This window comes from Archocentrus centrarchus, chromosome 11, assembly GCF_007364275.1.
Source record: "Archocentrus centrarchus isolate MPI-CPG fArcCen1 chromosome 11, fArcCen1, whole genome shotgun sequence".
In the NCBI taxonomy this organism is placed as follows: Eukaryota; Metazoa; Chordata; class Actinopteri; order Cichliformes; family Cichlidae; genus Archocentrus; species Archocentrus centrarchus.
Genome location: NC_044356.1, coordinates 7,909,082 through 7,926,507, shown reverse-complemented (window position 1 = coordinate 7,926,507; position 17,426 = coordinate 7,909,082). Strand labels below are relative to the sequence as shown.

The 17,426-nt window shown below is 44.7% G+C and overlaps 2 protein-coding genes and 1 pseudogene across 2 annotated transcripts in view; 2 read left to right on the top strand and 1 right to left on the bottom strand.

The window, feature by feature from the left end:
- LOC115787927 (uncharacterized) overlaps positions 1-8,169 on the top strand; it is a 34,874-nt gene extending 26,705 nt beyond the window's left edge. Inside the window, 15 exon segments of the mRNA XM_030740728.1 lie at positions 103-238; positions 666-779; positions 854-891; positions 1,058-1,175; positions 1,346-1,461; positions 1,685-1,886; positions 2,240-2,484; positions 2,575-2,737; positions 3,205-3,356; positions 3,969-4,083; positions 4,153-4,200; positions 4,203-4,400; positions 4,472-4,601; positions 4,921-5,084; positions 8,144-8,169. Of these exon segments, the coding sequence (XP_030596588.1) occupies positions 103-238; positions 666-779; positions 854-891; positions 1,058-1,175; positions 1,346-1,461; positions 1,685-1,886; positions 2,240-2,484; positions 2,575-2,737; positions 3,205-3,356; positions 3,969-4,083; positions 4,153-4,200; positions 4,203-4,400; positions 4,472-4,601; positions 4,921-5,084; positions 8,144-8,151 (1,947 nt within the window). The 3' untranslated portion in view covers positions 8,152-8,169.
- On the bottom strand, positions 6,168-14,769 carry LOC115788219 (major histocompatibility complex class I-related gene protein-like). The gene is made up of 7 exons (XM_030741165.1): positions 14,661-14,769; positions 12,169-12,322; positions 11,615-11,922; positions 10,913-11,215; positions 9,012-9,120; positions 7,815-7,832; positions 6,168-6,458 (listed from the first exon to the last, which is right to left on the bottom strand). Exons 1-5 carry the CDS (start codon positions 14,767-14,769, stop codon positions 9,113-9,115), a joined length of 882 nt encoding a protein of 293 aa, XP_030597025.1. The 3' UTR covers positions 6,168-6,458; positions 7,815-7,832; positions 9,012-9,112.
- Positions 14,770-14,792: 23 nt separating this feature from the next.
- On the top strand, positions 14,793-17,125 carry LOC115787928 (uncharacterized protein K02A2.6-like; annotated as a pseudogene).
- Positions 17,126-17,426: the final 301 nt, after the last annotated feature.

Below are 17,426 nucleotides of genomic sequence, written 5' to 3'. Positions count from 1 at the left end.
AGATAAAATAATTAATTACCATAATGATTAGCTCCCTGCCTGTCTCTAAATACTGTAAGCCCGCCTTTAGTGCTTCCTACACCTTTACTCTTCTTCTTTCAGGTGGCAAAATGTGACGCCTGCAGCCACAAAGGGAAACTAAAGCAGAGGCTTCCATTGCTGGGAGAGGTCAAATACTTCTGTGGCATGAAGTGTCTCCTGCACTTCTGCAGTAACAAGGTTCAGATGCTCGATGGAGGTATGCTCGTTTGCTGCGTCATTATGATTATGAGAATCAAACCAGGCGTGTGCTGGATTTAACTTTGACCTTCTCCAGCCTTTAAGCAGCTAACACAAGTTAGGATCTCATTAAGTTTCTGCTGGTGAAGCAGCAGCTCACACTGGAATTCAGTTGAGGTCGTTGGTTGAGGGATCTGACTAGGATGCATAGGTGAGGTGTTTAAGGCACATCCTACTGGGAGGAGGCCCTGAGGCAGACCCAGGAGACAGTGGACAGGTCACATGTCTCGGCGGGCTTCAGAATGCTTCGGTGTACCTGGAAGAGCTGGAGGAGGCGTCTGGGGAGAGGGAGGTCTGGATGAGCGGGGCTCTGCATCAGGAATGTTATAGTTATGAGGTCAGTTACTAATAGCACTGACTGGCTCTCCTCCTCTTCCTGTCCACAGTGTCTTCAGCTCCTGGATCAGCAGCAGAGTCTGCTCCTGTTATTGGGAACGTTATCTCTCTGGCTGATGCTTTGGCCCGGCAGCGCAGCACCTCAGCAGCTTCTCCACAGCTTGGTACACACTCAGTTTATTAACACACATTATTACATTAACACTTTGTAACTGCACACTCACACTTTTGTCCACAGGCTCCATCACTGACATCCAAGCAAAGGTCATTGGACATGTAAGTCTCCACAGATATTCCATTTGAATCAGAGTGCTATATAAACTCACAGTTTAACCTGAATTATGAAAACCTGACGGTCTGTGTTAGAAGTGCAGCCGTGCTGTCTCTCTCATTTTGATGTGACTGTAGTTGAAGGTGTTTCAATGACCTGTCTTTTCTTCAGGTCAGTGTACAGACCGTCCCGAAGGAGCTGAAGAACAAGTCGATCACCTGCACTCCGCTGGTCCATAACAAAGGGGTCTCCTGTACAGAGCAGAGTCTGAGAACAGAGCCACAGAAAGGTGAAGCACACCTGCTCAGACAAATGAGCCTTTATTTTGTGATGGAAGAGAGGTGTAAGCTAACCTTAGTGCATCCTGGAGTTTATCAGCAAACGTCTGCAGTAAAATCTGAACATCTTCCATCTTTTCAGAGTAAAGTTTTGGTGTTGACTTAGTTTTTCTGATGTTAGCAGACAGCTGTGATCCCACAGTCGTGGTCCTGCCTGTCCCAGTGCCCGTTTACGTTCCTGTTCCCATGAACATGTACAGCCAGTACGCTCCACAGCCGCTGGGCCTGCCCTTACCGGTACCTAAAACACCTCTGACCCCTTTGACCCTAAACACATATCAGACCTCCACTGTAAGAGAAACGCTGTCATTCTTCAAATGTACAGATTAGCTTAAATGTTGCTGTGGTTTAGATTATTAAACAGATTATTGAAACAACCACATTAATCATCTGCTGAGTTTAACCTTTTTAAATGAGTCCTGATATCAGCAGCAGAGTCTTAAACCTGTGTTCCCCTCAGCTGCCTGTGCCCGTGGTCCTCCCACATGGATCTGAGCCGACAGTGAAATCCATAAAAGAGAGTTTGCAGCCTGAACAGCTGGAGGGAGAGCTCAACATGAGGCCTGAGACCGAGCAGAGGGACACGGAGGAGAGAGAGGATGGACAGGAGGAGGAACAAGGGACAGAAGAAGAAGAGAGAGCAGAACCTTCATCCCCAAAGGGTAACAAATGCTTTTAATCACATCAAATAGTTACACAGTTATATTTTTGATCAAACAGATCAAACAAACTGAAGCTGCTTTTCTCAATATCACAACAACCATGTCTGCTCCCTCTGCTTGTATCATTGCTTCAGTATCATCAGCCCTCGACATGGATGTCTCAGTCAGTCTGTTACAAAGTTCTTATGTCACCAGAGAGGCTGATTGGGGTCATTTCCTGTATAATTATTTGTGGCATGGATTTTCCATCCTGATTGGTGCACACATTTGTTTTATAAAGACAAAACTCTCCGGTATAGAAACATTGTTTCTCCCTCCTGGTTTTGTCCTGAATTCATCCTCATTATTTTCAGACCACACCAGCAGCTGCAGCAACGACTCGCATACAGACGATCAGGCCGAGGACTTCTTTAACACCAGCGTCGGTCTGCTGAGTCAGCCACAAGACCACAAAACCTCGCCTCCAGTCTCAGGTGAGGACATGCCCAGCAGTCCTCGTTCTGACCTCTCACCTCTTTCAGCTCTGGGGATAAGAGAGACTCCCCAGAGGTCGCCCGTCCCTCCTCCTGATCCTCCCTTGGACAAAGACAGGAACAAGGTAACAAAGCAGATGAGAAGTGGCAGGTTAGACTCTATCTGCTGCTTCTTTTTGGTGTCCTGACTCTTCTTTGTGTCTCATGGTTGTGAGCTGGAGCAGCTTTCAGAGAAAGCAGAGGAGACGACGCCTGAAACCACGAGGTCTGAGGTCACGTCTGCAAAGAAAAACACCCTGAAGAGTCAGTGTGGAGTCGATGCCTGGAAGAGGTGGATCAGATGGAGAGGGTCACACACCAGCCTGGACTCTGTTTCCTGTATGTTTTTTCTTTCTTTGTCTCCAAGCTTTGTTTTTCCCTTTGAATCAAACTCAGAATTCAGGTGGAACAAAAATATATGAGGTGATGCACAGTTTCCTGCCTCGTTCATGGATACAGGAATGTTTGACTGCTTGTAGCGTCTTTGTAAGCTTTACATGTTGGTCTAATTTCACCTGGCTGGATCTCTGTCACCTCAGTGTTTGTGGCGGCTCAGTCTGACCTTCAGTGTGTAGAGACCATTCAGTCAAAGACGTCCTCCCTTTCCTGTGAGAAACTCCCGACTGAAGGAACAGATGAAGCACAGATGTAGCTTCATTATGAGCATTGATTTCCACCCCTGGGATGGTTATGGGGGCAGATGGATGAGATTTGAGTGTAACTTTATTACTTTTTGTATTCTGTCTCATGAAGTCATTGATGTCAAAGCTAACGCACTAAAATTGATCACTCTGTCCGTCTGTTAGCTCATGCTGTGACACTGAAGGAAGACCTCCTTCGCTGCTCTGCGGCTGAACTGAGCGACTGCCTCTGTTGCTTCATCAGGGAGGTGAAGCAATCGGACGGAGAGCCGTACTCCCCCGACAGGCTGCTCTACCTCTGCCTCAGCATTCAGCTGGTAAGACCACAAATAACAGTTTATATATTTATAAAGGGGCACAAAATGCTTTAAATATTAATATTTGGGATATTTATATAAGTTACATGTCAAATGATCATCAAATGCTTGGATGCTGCACTCACACCGGCTTATTTCTCAGCCAACAACAAGATTCAAAGTAGTGTTTATTACCATCCAGCAAGCCTGTGAGGGTCCTGAGGGGCTCCAGGGACTCGGTGCTGCTGTTGGTGGAACTTTGCTGCGATGCTTTGGGTCCACTTGTCTTCTCAGAGGGACGTTTGACTGCAAATCTGTGCAAAGTTTTTCTATGGTCAACAACTTTATTTGTCATTCCAACTATATTAAAATACCAAACTGTTCCTCACAGACACCTGCACGCCCTCCAGTTTGACCTTCAGTTTGGGGTGTGTGTGTATGAATGAGTGTGTGTTTATGAATGAGTGTGTCTGCACCAGCATCAAAACACCACATGAGGGCGTCTCTTCTCTGAGAGAGGTGCATCCATGCTGTTCTGCTGGTCCAGCAGTTTTTCTTTTAATCTGTCACCTGCCTGTGGATCATCGTCACATCCTGTGTTCAGTATTTAATGAGTCATATTTGTTTTTGTAGCATCTGTTTCAGAACGGCCGGCTGGAGAACATCTTCAGTGATCTGATCTATCACAGGTTTTCCTCAGAGTTCACTAAGATCCTCAAACAGTTCAAACCTGCAGCCACAGCTGGCGGTAAGTTCTCCTAAACATCTGTCTGTGAGTCTCTGAGCAGGTCCTTCAGCTCGCTGCTGTGTTCTGCAGGTTGGACCCCCTCCTGTGTGGAGGAGGACTTTCTGTGGGACTGTAAACAGCTGGGGCGTACTCCCCCGTCGTCCTCCTCAACACGCTGCTCTTCTTCTTCTGCAAGTGCTTTGGCTTCACCACGGTGGAGCAGCACCGCCAGCTGTCCTTTGCACACGTCACACTCTGCAGCAGAACCAGCAAGAACAACAGCAAGACCACCTTCCTGCGCTTCCACCCGCCCAGTCCTGCAAACCAGGAAGAGTCCGGTACCAACACGGTCCTTTATTCCATTTTTACTTTATTTAAGTTGTGTTTGTGACTCTTGTGTGTTCTTCAGACACGTACGGCGTCCTGGCAAAGAAACGCAAGAAAAATGAGTCTGAAGAGGATTTCCTAGAGATGGTGGAGAACCTGGAGAACCCTCTCCGATGTCCAGTCAGACTCTACGAGTTCTACCTTTCCAAGTGGTGGGTGTTTCTGTTTGGGGATTTCTGCTTTTTTAGTTGAGCCGTTTTCCTCTGTCAGCTGTTTTTATTCTTCTATGTTGGGATTTTGAAGTCAGAGAATCTAAAATAGTTTGTTCTGATGTCGGTTTCTGTTCTCTTTTATTAACTTTCTTCAGTGCCTCAGTTTTCTGCTCTCATTAGTGTTTCTGACACCTTTCAGCACATTAGGACAGAGCTTAGTTTATAGTTATAAGTGGCTGTTATTTGTATATTCACCAAAAATCCCCCTGTACCCATTCATTCATTCATCCATCCATTCATTCTTGTCCCCATGTTTCAGTCCGGGGTTGGTGAGGCAGCGCAGCGATCTGTTCTACCTGCAGCCCGATCGGAGCTGCGTTCCCAGCAGCCCTCTGTGGTTCCTGCCCACCCCCCTCAATGACACCACCATGGAAGCTGTGATGATGCGAATCCTCGCTGTCCGAGAGCTGCAGGACGGTGCAGGTATGGCCCCGCGGGCACCGGATGACCCGTCATTCACACTCAATCAGGACGACTCGCAATGATTTTTATTTATTTAAATGCACTTTTTGAAGGACTTTTTAAAGATGTGCATCAAGATTAATTAAAAATCTATAAATAGTGTAAAAAATATGAGGAGAATTCATTCCATGAAAGATAAACGAGTGTTTAAAACACTCAAAACGGAGCTGAGAGAGAATCAAGCTGGACCCAGATTCAGCAGCTGTCCACAACATGAATGTAAATAAATCATAAGAGTTTTCATCATGCATACTCAGTAAGTCGCCTCTTATCAGCAGTCTGCTTCAATTGTGGCTGATTTCAGTCAGCAGGCTTCTGTGGTACAAGAACCTCCCAGCAGTATGAGATGTGAGCACAGCAGAGAGCTGAAGCACAGCTGTGCAGATGTCCCGTCTTTATTCGTTCCACATCAGGTCATCAACCACGTGTTGTGTTTTTGTGCCGCTGAAGGTCAGAGTTCAGAGTTGGTCTGATTGTTTTAGGCTTAAAGTCGAGTCTTTATTTTTGTGAAATATTCAGACTGAAGCTGCAGACCAGCCTCAGATCTCTGTTAAACAAACACACTGTTGCTTTAAACTGTTTCTTTTTGCTCCTTTGACTTGTTCAATTTTGTAAAGTTTTTTGTTAATTATTAAAATATTGGAGAAAATAAAGTCTCTGTTATCTTGTTACAATCTGATCACCACCAACAAAGCTGGCTGCTCTGACATCAGGACCTTGAAGCTCTACAGATAAGAGTTTAGAGAGCAGCTGGATGGTGTAGTGGTAACATTACTGTCTTTGAAACAGAAGGTTGGGGGTTCAAATCCCGGCCAGAGGATACATCCAGTACAGATACAGGTCAGTGTTCTAACATGACTAGACTAAAATGCTACGGCAAGGGGGAGCCAGGACGACAGGTCAGGGGTCATAGAGTTTATCATCCCACCAATAATGATGTACAAATAGTCAGTTTATTATATATAAAAAATACAGACATAAAATACATCATTTCCTCTTCAATCCACACATAACAAAGGGAATTCTCCATCCATTTGTGCTTCTTGTTTCAGTGCAACATTTATCCATAAACCTGGAGAGAAAAAAAATAAATTTGGACTGTTCAGCTCCACTGAACAGCTCCACTGTTGTTAGCTCCACTAACAACCTCATCAACACCAAGTATCCTGGTTTCAAGTATCTGCAGGAAGCTGACATTGCTTAATACTGGTTCAACTGGTGAAGCACTTCATTCTGGTTACAGAAGTTTTACATTAAAACATGATAAAATTCTGAAGCTGTTGGTCATTCAGGCTGCAGGACTCGTAAGTTTCTGGACTTCATGGATCTCCACAGCTGCAGGTCACAACACACAGTTAGAGCACATCCTGCTCTGAGCTCTCACTAACAGCTGAAACAGGCCTGAAAAAGACGGTTTAGATTCAAATACAGAAAAACAAGATTTAATGCAGAGTGCCATGGAAATGTATTTGTCCTTTTCTTTTTTGCATGTTTCAGATCATCAAACAAAGTTCAATATAAGACAAAGAACACCAGAGTAAAATGCAGGTTTTAAATGATGATTTCATTAATTAAGGAACAAAATCTATCCAAACCTTCCTCCCCTGTGTGAAAACTAATTACCCCCCCTCGTTAAATCATGAAGTAACTGATTAACCACATTTTTTGTAAAAGTTCAGCCTCACTGCCACATTCAGGCCTGATTACTGTCAGACCTGCTGAATCAGTAAATGCCTTAAATAAGAAGCTGACAGACAAAGTGAAGCAGCCTCAAAGATCTCAGACAGCAGCACATCATCCACCATCTACAGCACTCACTGACATCTATCAGTCTGAGAGGGTTACATTTCTGAGGCTTTGGGACTCCAGAGAACCACGGTGAGTAAGTAGTAAAACTTTATTTATATAGCACATCTCAAGGCAGCTGCACAAAGTGCTTCACAACAGTAAAAAACAGTACAAAGAAAAAACTTTAAGCAAATGCAATAATAAAAAGATGAGTTTTTAACCGTCCTTTAAAGAGACGCCACTGAATCCACCGCTCTCAGGGAGACAAGGAGAGAATTCCACAGATGGGGGGTCCACAGAGGCAAATGCTCTGTCTCCTTTTGTTTCAGTCTCGAAGGATGTATATCCAGCAGACCCTGATCACATGATCTCAATGAGAACCGTTATCCACCCATGGAGAGAACCTGGAACAGTGGGGAACTTTCCCAGCTACCAAAATTCCTCTAAGAGCCTCAAGGACTCATCCAGGAGGTCACAGAAGAACCCAGGAACAACATCTAAAGAGCTGCAGGCCTCACCTGGCTCAGTTAAGGTCAGAGTTCATGATTGAACAATCAGAAAGAGACTGGCAAAGATGGCCTCCATGGGAGGAGAAAAACCACTGCTGACCAACAAGAACACAAAGACTCATTTCACAAGTTCCTCACAGTGATGACAAAGACTCACTTGCCAGTTATCACAAACACTGGATCACAGTTCTGCTGCCGAGGGCACAACCAGCTATTAGGGTTAGGGGGCAGTTACTTTTGCACACAGGGCAGGCAGGTTTTGTATTTACTCAGGTTATTTTTGTCTATTATTTAAAATCTGTTTGTGACAAATATGCAACAAACTAAAATCAGGAAGGAAGCAGAGACTTTTGCACAGCTCTGCAGAGATGAGAGGAAGACAAGTCTAACTTACGAGCTGGGGGCAGTTTGCCTGAAATAAAAAGAAAAAATATAATTTATTAGTTCAAGTTCTACATTTTTACACATTATGTTTGTCATAAAAACAATTTCATGGTTTCTTTTTGTAATCTGGATAAAAGAAAAATCATCAAAACATCAAAAACAACAATGTTTACCCTCTAATATGTTCATAGACGTGCTGTTCATCATTAATTATAGTCAGATAAGGAAAACATTTGTACTGGTTCATTTTGCTAATTGTGCGTTTGTTCTTAAATTAAAATCAGATGAATGAGCAGTTTTTCTAACAGCTGACTGATAAAATCCATTTTTCTTCATAAGGAAACTAATTTGAGGAAAGTTGTTGTAAAAGTGAAGCCGACTGCTGAGGAGAGAGATCAGAGGAAGTCTACGAGCAAAACACCTGAACCAACTGTGTCCAAGACCCGCCCCTCTAATGCAGGTAAAGGTGTGCCATGGCTGTGTTTCCTCAGCAGTTGATAGTTATTAAAAATAAATAAAGTTTGGGCTTCAATAACTGAGTTGGTGGTCAAGGTTCAAGTTAGGAATACAGCAGGAACACCAAACTACAGCTACTTCTGGCTGTTCCCTTAATGCAGTGGTTCTCAAATCCAGGCCTCGTGGCCCAGGTCCTGCAGGTTTTAGATGATGTCCCTGATCCAACACACCTGAATCAAATGGCTGAATACCTCCTCGGTATGCAGTCAGGTTCTCCAGAGTCCTGCTAATGACTTCTATATTTGACTCAGGTGTGTAAAGCAAAGACACATCTAAAACCTGCAGGACACTGGGCCACGAGGCCTGGATTTGAGAACCACTGCCTTAATGACAGGAGGTCAGCACAGAGGTCACCACAGAGGTCAGCTCTGCATGTTTGATTTGGCAGTTTTTACACTGGACGCCCTTTTCTGACTCGACCCCACCGTCACCAACACAGCTCGAGGCTGTTGTTGGGATTTGGTGTATAAATAAAATAAAGTTTCAGCCTCAACATTTCTTGGCTGTTTCATTTGTTTCCACATTCTTACTTATTTAATCCTGTGTGTATTATTATTTATTGTCTGTTGGAACTCTAAATAATGACTGTAATTAATGATCATTATAGTTACATCATTATTATTTGTTTGCAGTGTGCAGCCAAATCCAGGTTAAAATGAACAAACTTATAAATCATGTTTTGGTCTCTCACCTGTTCTCTTTTTTGTAAATAATGGATCCAATCACAGCGACAGCAGCGAGAACGACCACAGCAACAATCACAGGAACAACCACTGGATCAATCACCGAGGGTTAAAAACCTGTAGATCAAACAACAAACAAAAAGTTTAGAAAAACAGAAAATAAAGATGGTAAATGGACTAGTTCTTATATAGCGCTTTTCTACTCAGATATGAGCACTCAAAGCGCTTACACAACACGTTTTACATTTACCCATGCACACCCATTCATACAAGCACTTCCATGATTAATTAATTAAGCTAAGTGCTTTAATTATTTAACATTCACTCATATTCATACTCCGACAGAACGGTCGGAGAGCAACTTGGGGTTAAGTATCTTGCCCAAGGATACATTGGCACGCAGCCTGCAGTAGCCAGGAATTGAACCACTGACCTTCCGATCAGTAGGTGACCTGCTCTACCTACTGAGCTACAGCCACCCCTAAGCTACAGCCACCCCTAAAGAGAAAACAATCCTGTACAACTGAGTCTGTTTATAGTCACTAAATGTTTGAATCATTAATTTCTGTGTTGATCCCAACAATGAAACGTCTGACATTAATTAGACATTGTTAGTCATGTTTTTATGTTTTGTTTCCTGCATGCTTGTTTTCTGTGCCAAATCCTGTTCCTGTCTCCGTGCCTACCTGCTCCCTGTGTGTTGTCTTGTCTCACTGGTGTCCTGTGCACCTGCCCTCCCCAGCTGTTCCCACTTGTCTCATTACCCATGTGTATTTACTGTCTGCATTTTACTTTTGTCATGTTGTCGTTGTTGGCTACCCCTGCTGTGCACCCTTATGTCCAGGTTCATGTTTATGCTTCATGTCTTAGTTTAAGCCCATCCATTCACTCCTGCTTATCCTGTTCAGGGTCATGGATGGGGGGGTTGGAGCCTATCCAGCTGACATAGGGTGAGAGGCAGGGTACACCCTGTACAGGTCGCCAGCCTGTCACAATTTAGAGTGCCCAGTTAACCTAACCCCAGTAACCGCATGTCTTTGGACTGTGGGTGGAAACCCACGCAGAGAGAGAGAGGGAGAGGCCTTGGCCAAGGTGGAATAAAACCCAGGCCTTCCAGATGGTATTCTAACTGTGAGGCAGCAGTGCTAACCACCGTGCTGCCCTTAGTTTAAGCCCGTGTATGTTTATTATTTTGCTCTGAGTTCTGGTAATAAAGCTGAAATCAAGCTGATGCCTGTAAAGAGTGCACTGGGGTCCACACTTTGCCTGCCTGCCACAGCACATTACAAATGACACAGAACATGTGATCAGCTGTTTACTATATAATTCTGTCTTAAAAAAAAAATACTGATAATGCATTTTATTTGTGGGCGCCTTTCAAGACACTCAAGGTCACCTTACAGAATAAACATAAAACAATAAGAACAATAAAACAAAGTAAAACAAATAAAACAAGTACAAAATAAGCAGCAGCAATAAATGAAATCCTTGGTAACCATCATAATTAGATTCCAAATGCTTGTTTAAACAGGTGAGTTTGTACAGGGGATTTAAAGAGGGAGACTATTGATGCCCTTCAAGGATGGTGGGTGTGAGTTCAAAGATGAGCGGCTGTCTAACAGAAGGCTCTAGACCCCATTGTAGACAGACGGACAGGAGGTGTGGAGAGAAGCACGGAAGAAGAGGAACAAAGTGAACGTGATGTCACTGTGGAAAAATTGTGGTGGAAACTTTGGGACAGATGTTATTGGTGTGAAAATAAGTTAGTGTTAGAATTATACTTTGAAAAACAGGGACAGAAACTGACACTAAGGAAACAGCAGTTATCATCCAACACATAAAAACTCATGAGCTGCAGACTGTTACAATAAACTAAGAGTGTGTTTGTCTCCTCTGATCTCAGTCTCACCATAACAGGTTATGATCTCTGGTTCTTCCAGTTTGGTGGTGATGTCCTCGTTCACACCTGAGAGCTGAAACACACAGCTGTACCTGTCCCAGTGCTCAGATCCAACTGCTGAAAGGTCCAGATCAGCACTCATCTGGAAGGTCCCGTCATTGTTGGGGAAGATCTCTCCTTTGTGCACACCTTCATGAAGCTCCTCTCCATCTTTCTTCCAGACCAGCTCGGCTCTGTTGGGATAGAAACCTGTAGCGTGGCAGGTGATGGGAGAGGAGGAAGACCTCTGGAGGAGAGACACTGAGGGAAGAACTGCAGAGAGAGCAAAATGTTACTGCTCATCTTATTTATTATTTTATTTTTATTATTATTGCTGATAAATCTGCAGCAGCAGTAACATAAAGATGAACTATAATAACCAAAATTAAGTTATGCAAATAGTTTAATTTTAAAACTGTATTAGAAATAAAACAATAATCACTTTCTTTCTCCATAATGTACAACAAAAATGATCAAAGATGCCAATAATCAGACCCCCCCCCCCACCCGTTGCTTGTTTAATTTTTATATCACAAGAACAGTTTTACAAAATTATTTTTTCAAACAGACAAAATCATTTTCTTTGACAGTTTTTTAGCTCCAAAATGAGCGTCCTAAAATGAATAAAACATTCCTTCCAGAATCTGAGGAAACAAAATCAAATTATTATACCTGTTCTGTTCAAACTGTGTTGACCGTAGTTCACGTATTTCTTCAGCCAGCCAACACAGTCCTCAGTTAAATATTTTTTTGTCTGCATATTTAAATCATCATCACGATCCCACTTCAGTTTGGTAATGACAGCCTGTTGTTTTAGAGGGATCCATGTTTGTGTGTTTGGATTAAACCATATGAAATCTTCTCCATCATAGCCATACTTAAAATATCCTCTTGTGTATTCATGCTCATCGTTCCACTCACAGCCATAAAACAGCTGGATAACGTGGACACCTGAGAGAGAAAGAGGCAGAATCAGCCAACCATCATGTGAGGTCCATGATGAGACAGTGGAGGTCAAATGTCACTTCATCTCTGTTTATTACTGTGTCTGAGACAGGCCGGCACATAATACAACTTCACATTATACATGATCACAAATGAAGCAAAACATGCGAGCTAACGAATACGGTCCTTTAAAAAGTTCCAGTTCTGACGGATCAGATGGTAGAAACTGCTTTGCAGTTTCAATATTATTATTGATCCTTTGAGCTTCTGTGTCCCAGTACTGTGGATCATCCTCTGTGACTCTGATCATCCAGTCCTGTGTGGGCTCTGCTCTCCTGCTGCTGCTGTCATAGTGAATGATCTGAACATCATTGATCATCCCGACTACCACAAACTCTGAAGATCCAGTGTAGAAATACTGCAGAACATGATTCTCTGTAAAACAATATATTACATTTAAAATCCAAAGTTTCACTTATTTATACATCAGCAACACATGGTAGACTCTAATAAAGTCTATAATGCCAAAATAAACACTCACTAATACATCAATGGTAACTTATTTATAAAAAAGCTTTTTGATCCTGAGGTGCTGAAAATTGTTGAAACACATACAGTAACTTAAACTTCTTACGAATACCTTTATTAGTCCCACAATGGGGAAATTACAGTTAACAGAACACCATCCAAGAGAAATGCAAACAACAGAAACAAACAGAGGGGACAGGTGTCTGAGGTCATGCAGCCGTTTTACCGGCACTACCTTTAGCAGAAAAACAGAAAGAGATATACTGGGATAGGTAGGTTCAAAAAGATCATCTGGTACTGTGTTCATTATGAACACCTTACGAGGTTCCAAAAAAACACCTACGCAAGGCAGCAGCACATTTAAAGCCTGGAGAGCACTAGTGTGATGTATGAACCTAGAGATGTCCTACCAATACTTACCACCAGAGGGGCAGACCGCCACTAGGGCATACAGGGGTTCTGAATGTAACCATAGCAACAGTAGGATAATAAATAAAACGAGTGAACCAGCAAGAAGTTGTCCTCCATGCTCTGTGTGTCGAGTAATAATGTTTACTTAGTGACACTATAAGGGAGCAACATAACATAAATTGGCGACGAGTCGTGTATTTCGGAATACTTTTCATCGACTGGCTGTGAAAGTTAAGTCAGCTTTGTGCAAGTTTTTGGACCGAAATGAACACCCGCGTTTTTGGATAGCTAATGTGCTGATCAACTATGAGCCAACCATCATCGGAGGACCCGAGTGCAGCTAGTGTTACATCTGCGGATACGAGGACATCGAGTGCTTCGAGTTCATCTACGGTGCACGTAATCCCAGAAAGAAGTATGATGGCTGGAATATATGGACATATGGACATTTTCGATGAGTCTGGTGAGCAATGGGCAACGTGTATTGAATGTTTTGAGCATTACGTGGTGGCTAATGACATTCATGAGGCTAAGAAGGTTTCAGTACTGTTCAGTGTGATGGGACCTAAAACGTATGGACTGCTTCGTAGCTTAGTAGCTCCCGTGGCACCTGGCACAATGACTTACAAACAGGCTGTGACTGTGCTTAAAGATCACTTCACACCGAAACCGCTCGTTATAGCCGAGAGGTTCAGGTTCCACAAGCGAAATCAGGGGGAAGGAGAAACGGTAGCACAGTATGTAGCAGTGCTCAAGAAGCTATCGGAACTCTGTGAGTTCGGGGCTTACCTAGAAGACGCTCTGAGGGACAGATTTGTTTGCGGATTGAAATGCGAAGCTGTGCAGAAACGCCTTCTGACTGAGGAAAACCTCACGTTCAAGAAAGCTGTTGAACATGCAGTGTCAGCAGAGACAGCAGCACGCGACGTACAGCAGTTAAGTAATTCCCTGAAAGTAAACGCAGTGTTTTCGCAAGGTGAAAAATGCCGCCGCTGTGGGAAGGGAAATCATAGTGATGATGACTGCTGGTACAAAGACCGCGAATGTCACCAGTGCGGGAGGAAGGGCCACACGAAACGAATGTGCAGGAGTAAATCAAAAAGCAGTCATGAAAGAGAACATAAACACAAAGATATTAAGCCTGAACAGAAAAGCCATGCACACAAACGCAGCGTGAAAGATAGAAAGAAAACGATCCATCACGTCGAGGCGAATGAAAGTGAAAGTGAAGGAACGAAATCGGATAGTGACAGTGACTTGGGACTGTATGCAGTGTCTCAGAAAGGGAAATATTCACGCATATCAGTAGTGCCAACAGTTAACGGAAAGAAAATGGAGATGGAATTGGATACAGGGGCTGCAGTGTCATTGATTCCTTGGGAACTGTACAAACGAAAGCTGCATAAGTTTCCTCTGCAACCCACTGATATCATACTAAAGACATACACAGGAGAGCCTTTGGCACCAGAAGGAGTTGTTAAAGTGCAAGTGGCATTGAACAAGCAACACGCTGTCTTGCCACTGTATGTGGTGAAGGCGGATGCTCCACCATTATTTGGCAGGGAGTGGCTGAGAGCCATTCAACTAAATTGGAGAGACTTAAAGACTGTACATGCAATTGAGTACAGACAGACAGACAGCTTAGAGACAGTGTTAAAGAGACACTCCGCTGTTTTCTCGATAAGTTAGGCACCATGAGAGGAGTGAAAGCCAGGCTCACTCTAAGACCAAACAGTGTACCCAAATTCTGCCCCACCACGCAATGTGCCATATGCTCTTCGACCGCGAGTGGAAGCTGAGCTGACACGCCTCACTGAGCTTGGCGTCATCTCACCTGTGGCGCATAGTGACTGGGCTACGCCAGTGGTGCCCGTGAACAAGAAGGACGGCGCCGTGAGACTCTGCGGGGACTTCAAAGTCACCATCAACCCAGCCCTCTGCATCGACAAGTACCCAATTCCACGTATTGAGGACTTGTTCGCTTCTCTCGCTGGAGGTCAACGCTTCAGTAAACTGGATCTATCTAATGCATATCTACAGATGGAAGTAGAAGAGAGCTCCAAGAAGTTGCTGACCATCTCAACACAGAAAGGACTGTTCTGCTTCAACCGCTTGCCGTTTGGTGTAGCGTCATCGCCCGCCTTGTTCCAGAAGGCAATGGACCAGGTGCTCCTCGGACTGCCACACACTCACTGCTACCTGGACGACATACTGGTCAGTGGTCCTGACAAGCAGACACACCTGAAAACTCTGGATGCAGTACTCAGCAGGCTAGAGGAATACGGCCTGCACCTCAAGCAAGAGAAATGTCTCTTCTTCCAGGAATCCGTGGAATACCTGGGCCACATCATCGATGCTGCTGGGCTCCACAAGTCACCGGAGAAGGTACGTGCCATCGTGGAAGCACCAGCACCAGGCGATGTAAGTAAACTTCGATCTTTCCTAGGAATGCTTAACTATTATGGACGCTTTATCCCTGATCTGGCCACTGTGCTAAAGCCGTTGAATGAACTGCTGAACAAAGAAAAGAAATGGCAGTGGACGTCAGCCTGTGCATCAGCGTTCCAGAAAGCCAAAGCACTCCTGGTATCACAAGAGGTGCTCACACACTACAACCCTGAGTTGCCTCTCCGTCTCACTTGCGATGCTTCACCCTATGGGGTCGGAGCTGTTTTCTCGCATGTCATGCTGGATGGCGATGAAAAACCCATCGCCTATGCATCCAGAACTCTCAGCAAAGCAGAACAAAACTACGCTCAGATTGAGAGGGAGGCGTTAGCGATAGTCTTTGGAGTACGCAAGTTCCACCAGTACCTGTATGGCAATACATTCACGCTACTCACTGACCATCGCCCGCTTACAACCATCTTCAGTCCAGTGAAAAGCACACCATCCATGGCTGCAGCTCGCATGCAACGCTGGGCGCTCATGCTTTCCGCTCACAATTACACCATTGAGTACCGCAAGGGGGCCCTACATGCCAACGCTGATGGACTGTCAAGGTTACCGCTCCCTCATGCCCCCAGTGAGAAACAAGGTGCAGTGGAGGTGTTCTACACGTCACAGTTGGACACATTGCCAGTCAGCAACGCCGAGATCAAGCGTCACACCATGTCGGATTCCACCCTGTCCCGTGTCATGGAAATGGTCACAACTGGTCGTTTTCCAGCTGCAAAGGACGCAGGTGAGCTGTCTCCCTATCTCCAGCGCCGCCATGATCTCACTGTGCAGCACGGATGCCTTATGTGGGGGTTGAGAGTGATTGTGCCACCCAACTGCGCCCCCGGGTGCTGACAGAGCTACACTCAGCACACCCAGGTGTAGTAAGGATGAAGAGCTTAGCTCGTAGCTACGTTTGGTGGCCCAGCATCGACTCCCAGATCGAGCACCAAGCAAAATCATGCCACTCATGTCAACGAGTGCAGAAAGACCCTGGCCTAGCACCCTTACACCCGTGGATGTGGCCATCCAGTCCTTGGGAACGGATACATGTGGACTTTGCAGGTCCATTTGAAGGGCACATGTACCTGGTCATAGTGGACGCACACTCCAAATGGCCCGAGGTGCACATCATGGATAGCACCACATCCAGCAAAACCATCCAAGTGCTTAGGGGACTTTTTAGTCGCTATGGCATTCCACACAGTCTTGTAAGCGACAACGGCCCTCAGTTCTGCTCTGAAGAATTCAGCACGTTTCTGAAAGCCAATGGAGTCAAACACGTTCGCTCAGCACCATACCACCCTGCCTCCAATGGCTTGGCAGAGCGATTTGTGCAAACCTTCAAGCACGCTCTGAAATCTTCCAGAGGAACTACACCAGTGCAGCAGCGTCTGGATACGTTCCTCCTGACCTACCGTAACACCCCCCATGCAACAACCAAGGAAAGCCCTGCAATGCTGTTCATCGGACGCAAGCTGCGTTCTCGACTGGATTTCCTGAAACCAAGTATGGCTGGAACAGTGCACCAGTCACAAGAGGCTCAACAGCAACGACGCCAGCTACACTCTAAACAGAGACAGTTTTAACTTGGTGAGCCAGTGCTCGTGCGTGATTATAGGAGGGGGGAGGATAAGTGGACGCAAGCTGTGGTGATCAAGAAGACCGGACCAGTGTCCTACAAGGTACATGTGGGAACACAAGGGGTCTGGAAGCGTCATGTGGACCAGATGCTGACTCGGCCCGAGTCAGACCCACCAGAGACTGCAGGGAGTTTTCCTGTGAGTTGTCCGCTGTCACTTCCTCAGACAACCACACCTGACCCAAATACACCTCAACAGAAGGAGGATACTGATACAGTGCCACACACCACATGCACCACCAAAAACACCCAAAACACTCAAGACACCACAGTCCACAGAAATGACACACACAGAACATTCAGAGACAACAGGGACTGTACGACGATATCCTGTGAGGATCACACGTCCGCCGGTACGTTACAGGGATCAGTAAACTTAACAACCACAAAAAAAAAAAAAAAAAAAGAGTTGAACAATGTTGACATTCCAAGATGTTGTAAAAAAAAAAAAGAAAAGAAAAAGTTGAAGAATGTTTAAGAATGTTTGCTCTTGTAGAATGTTGTTAAATGGTTCTGAGT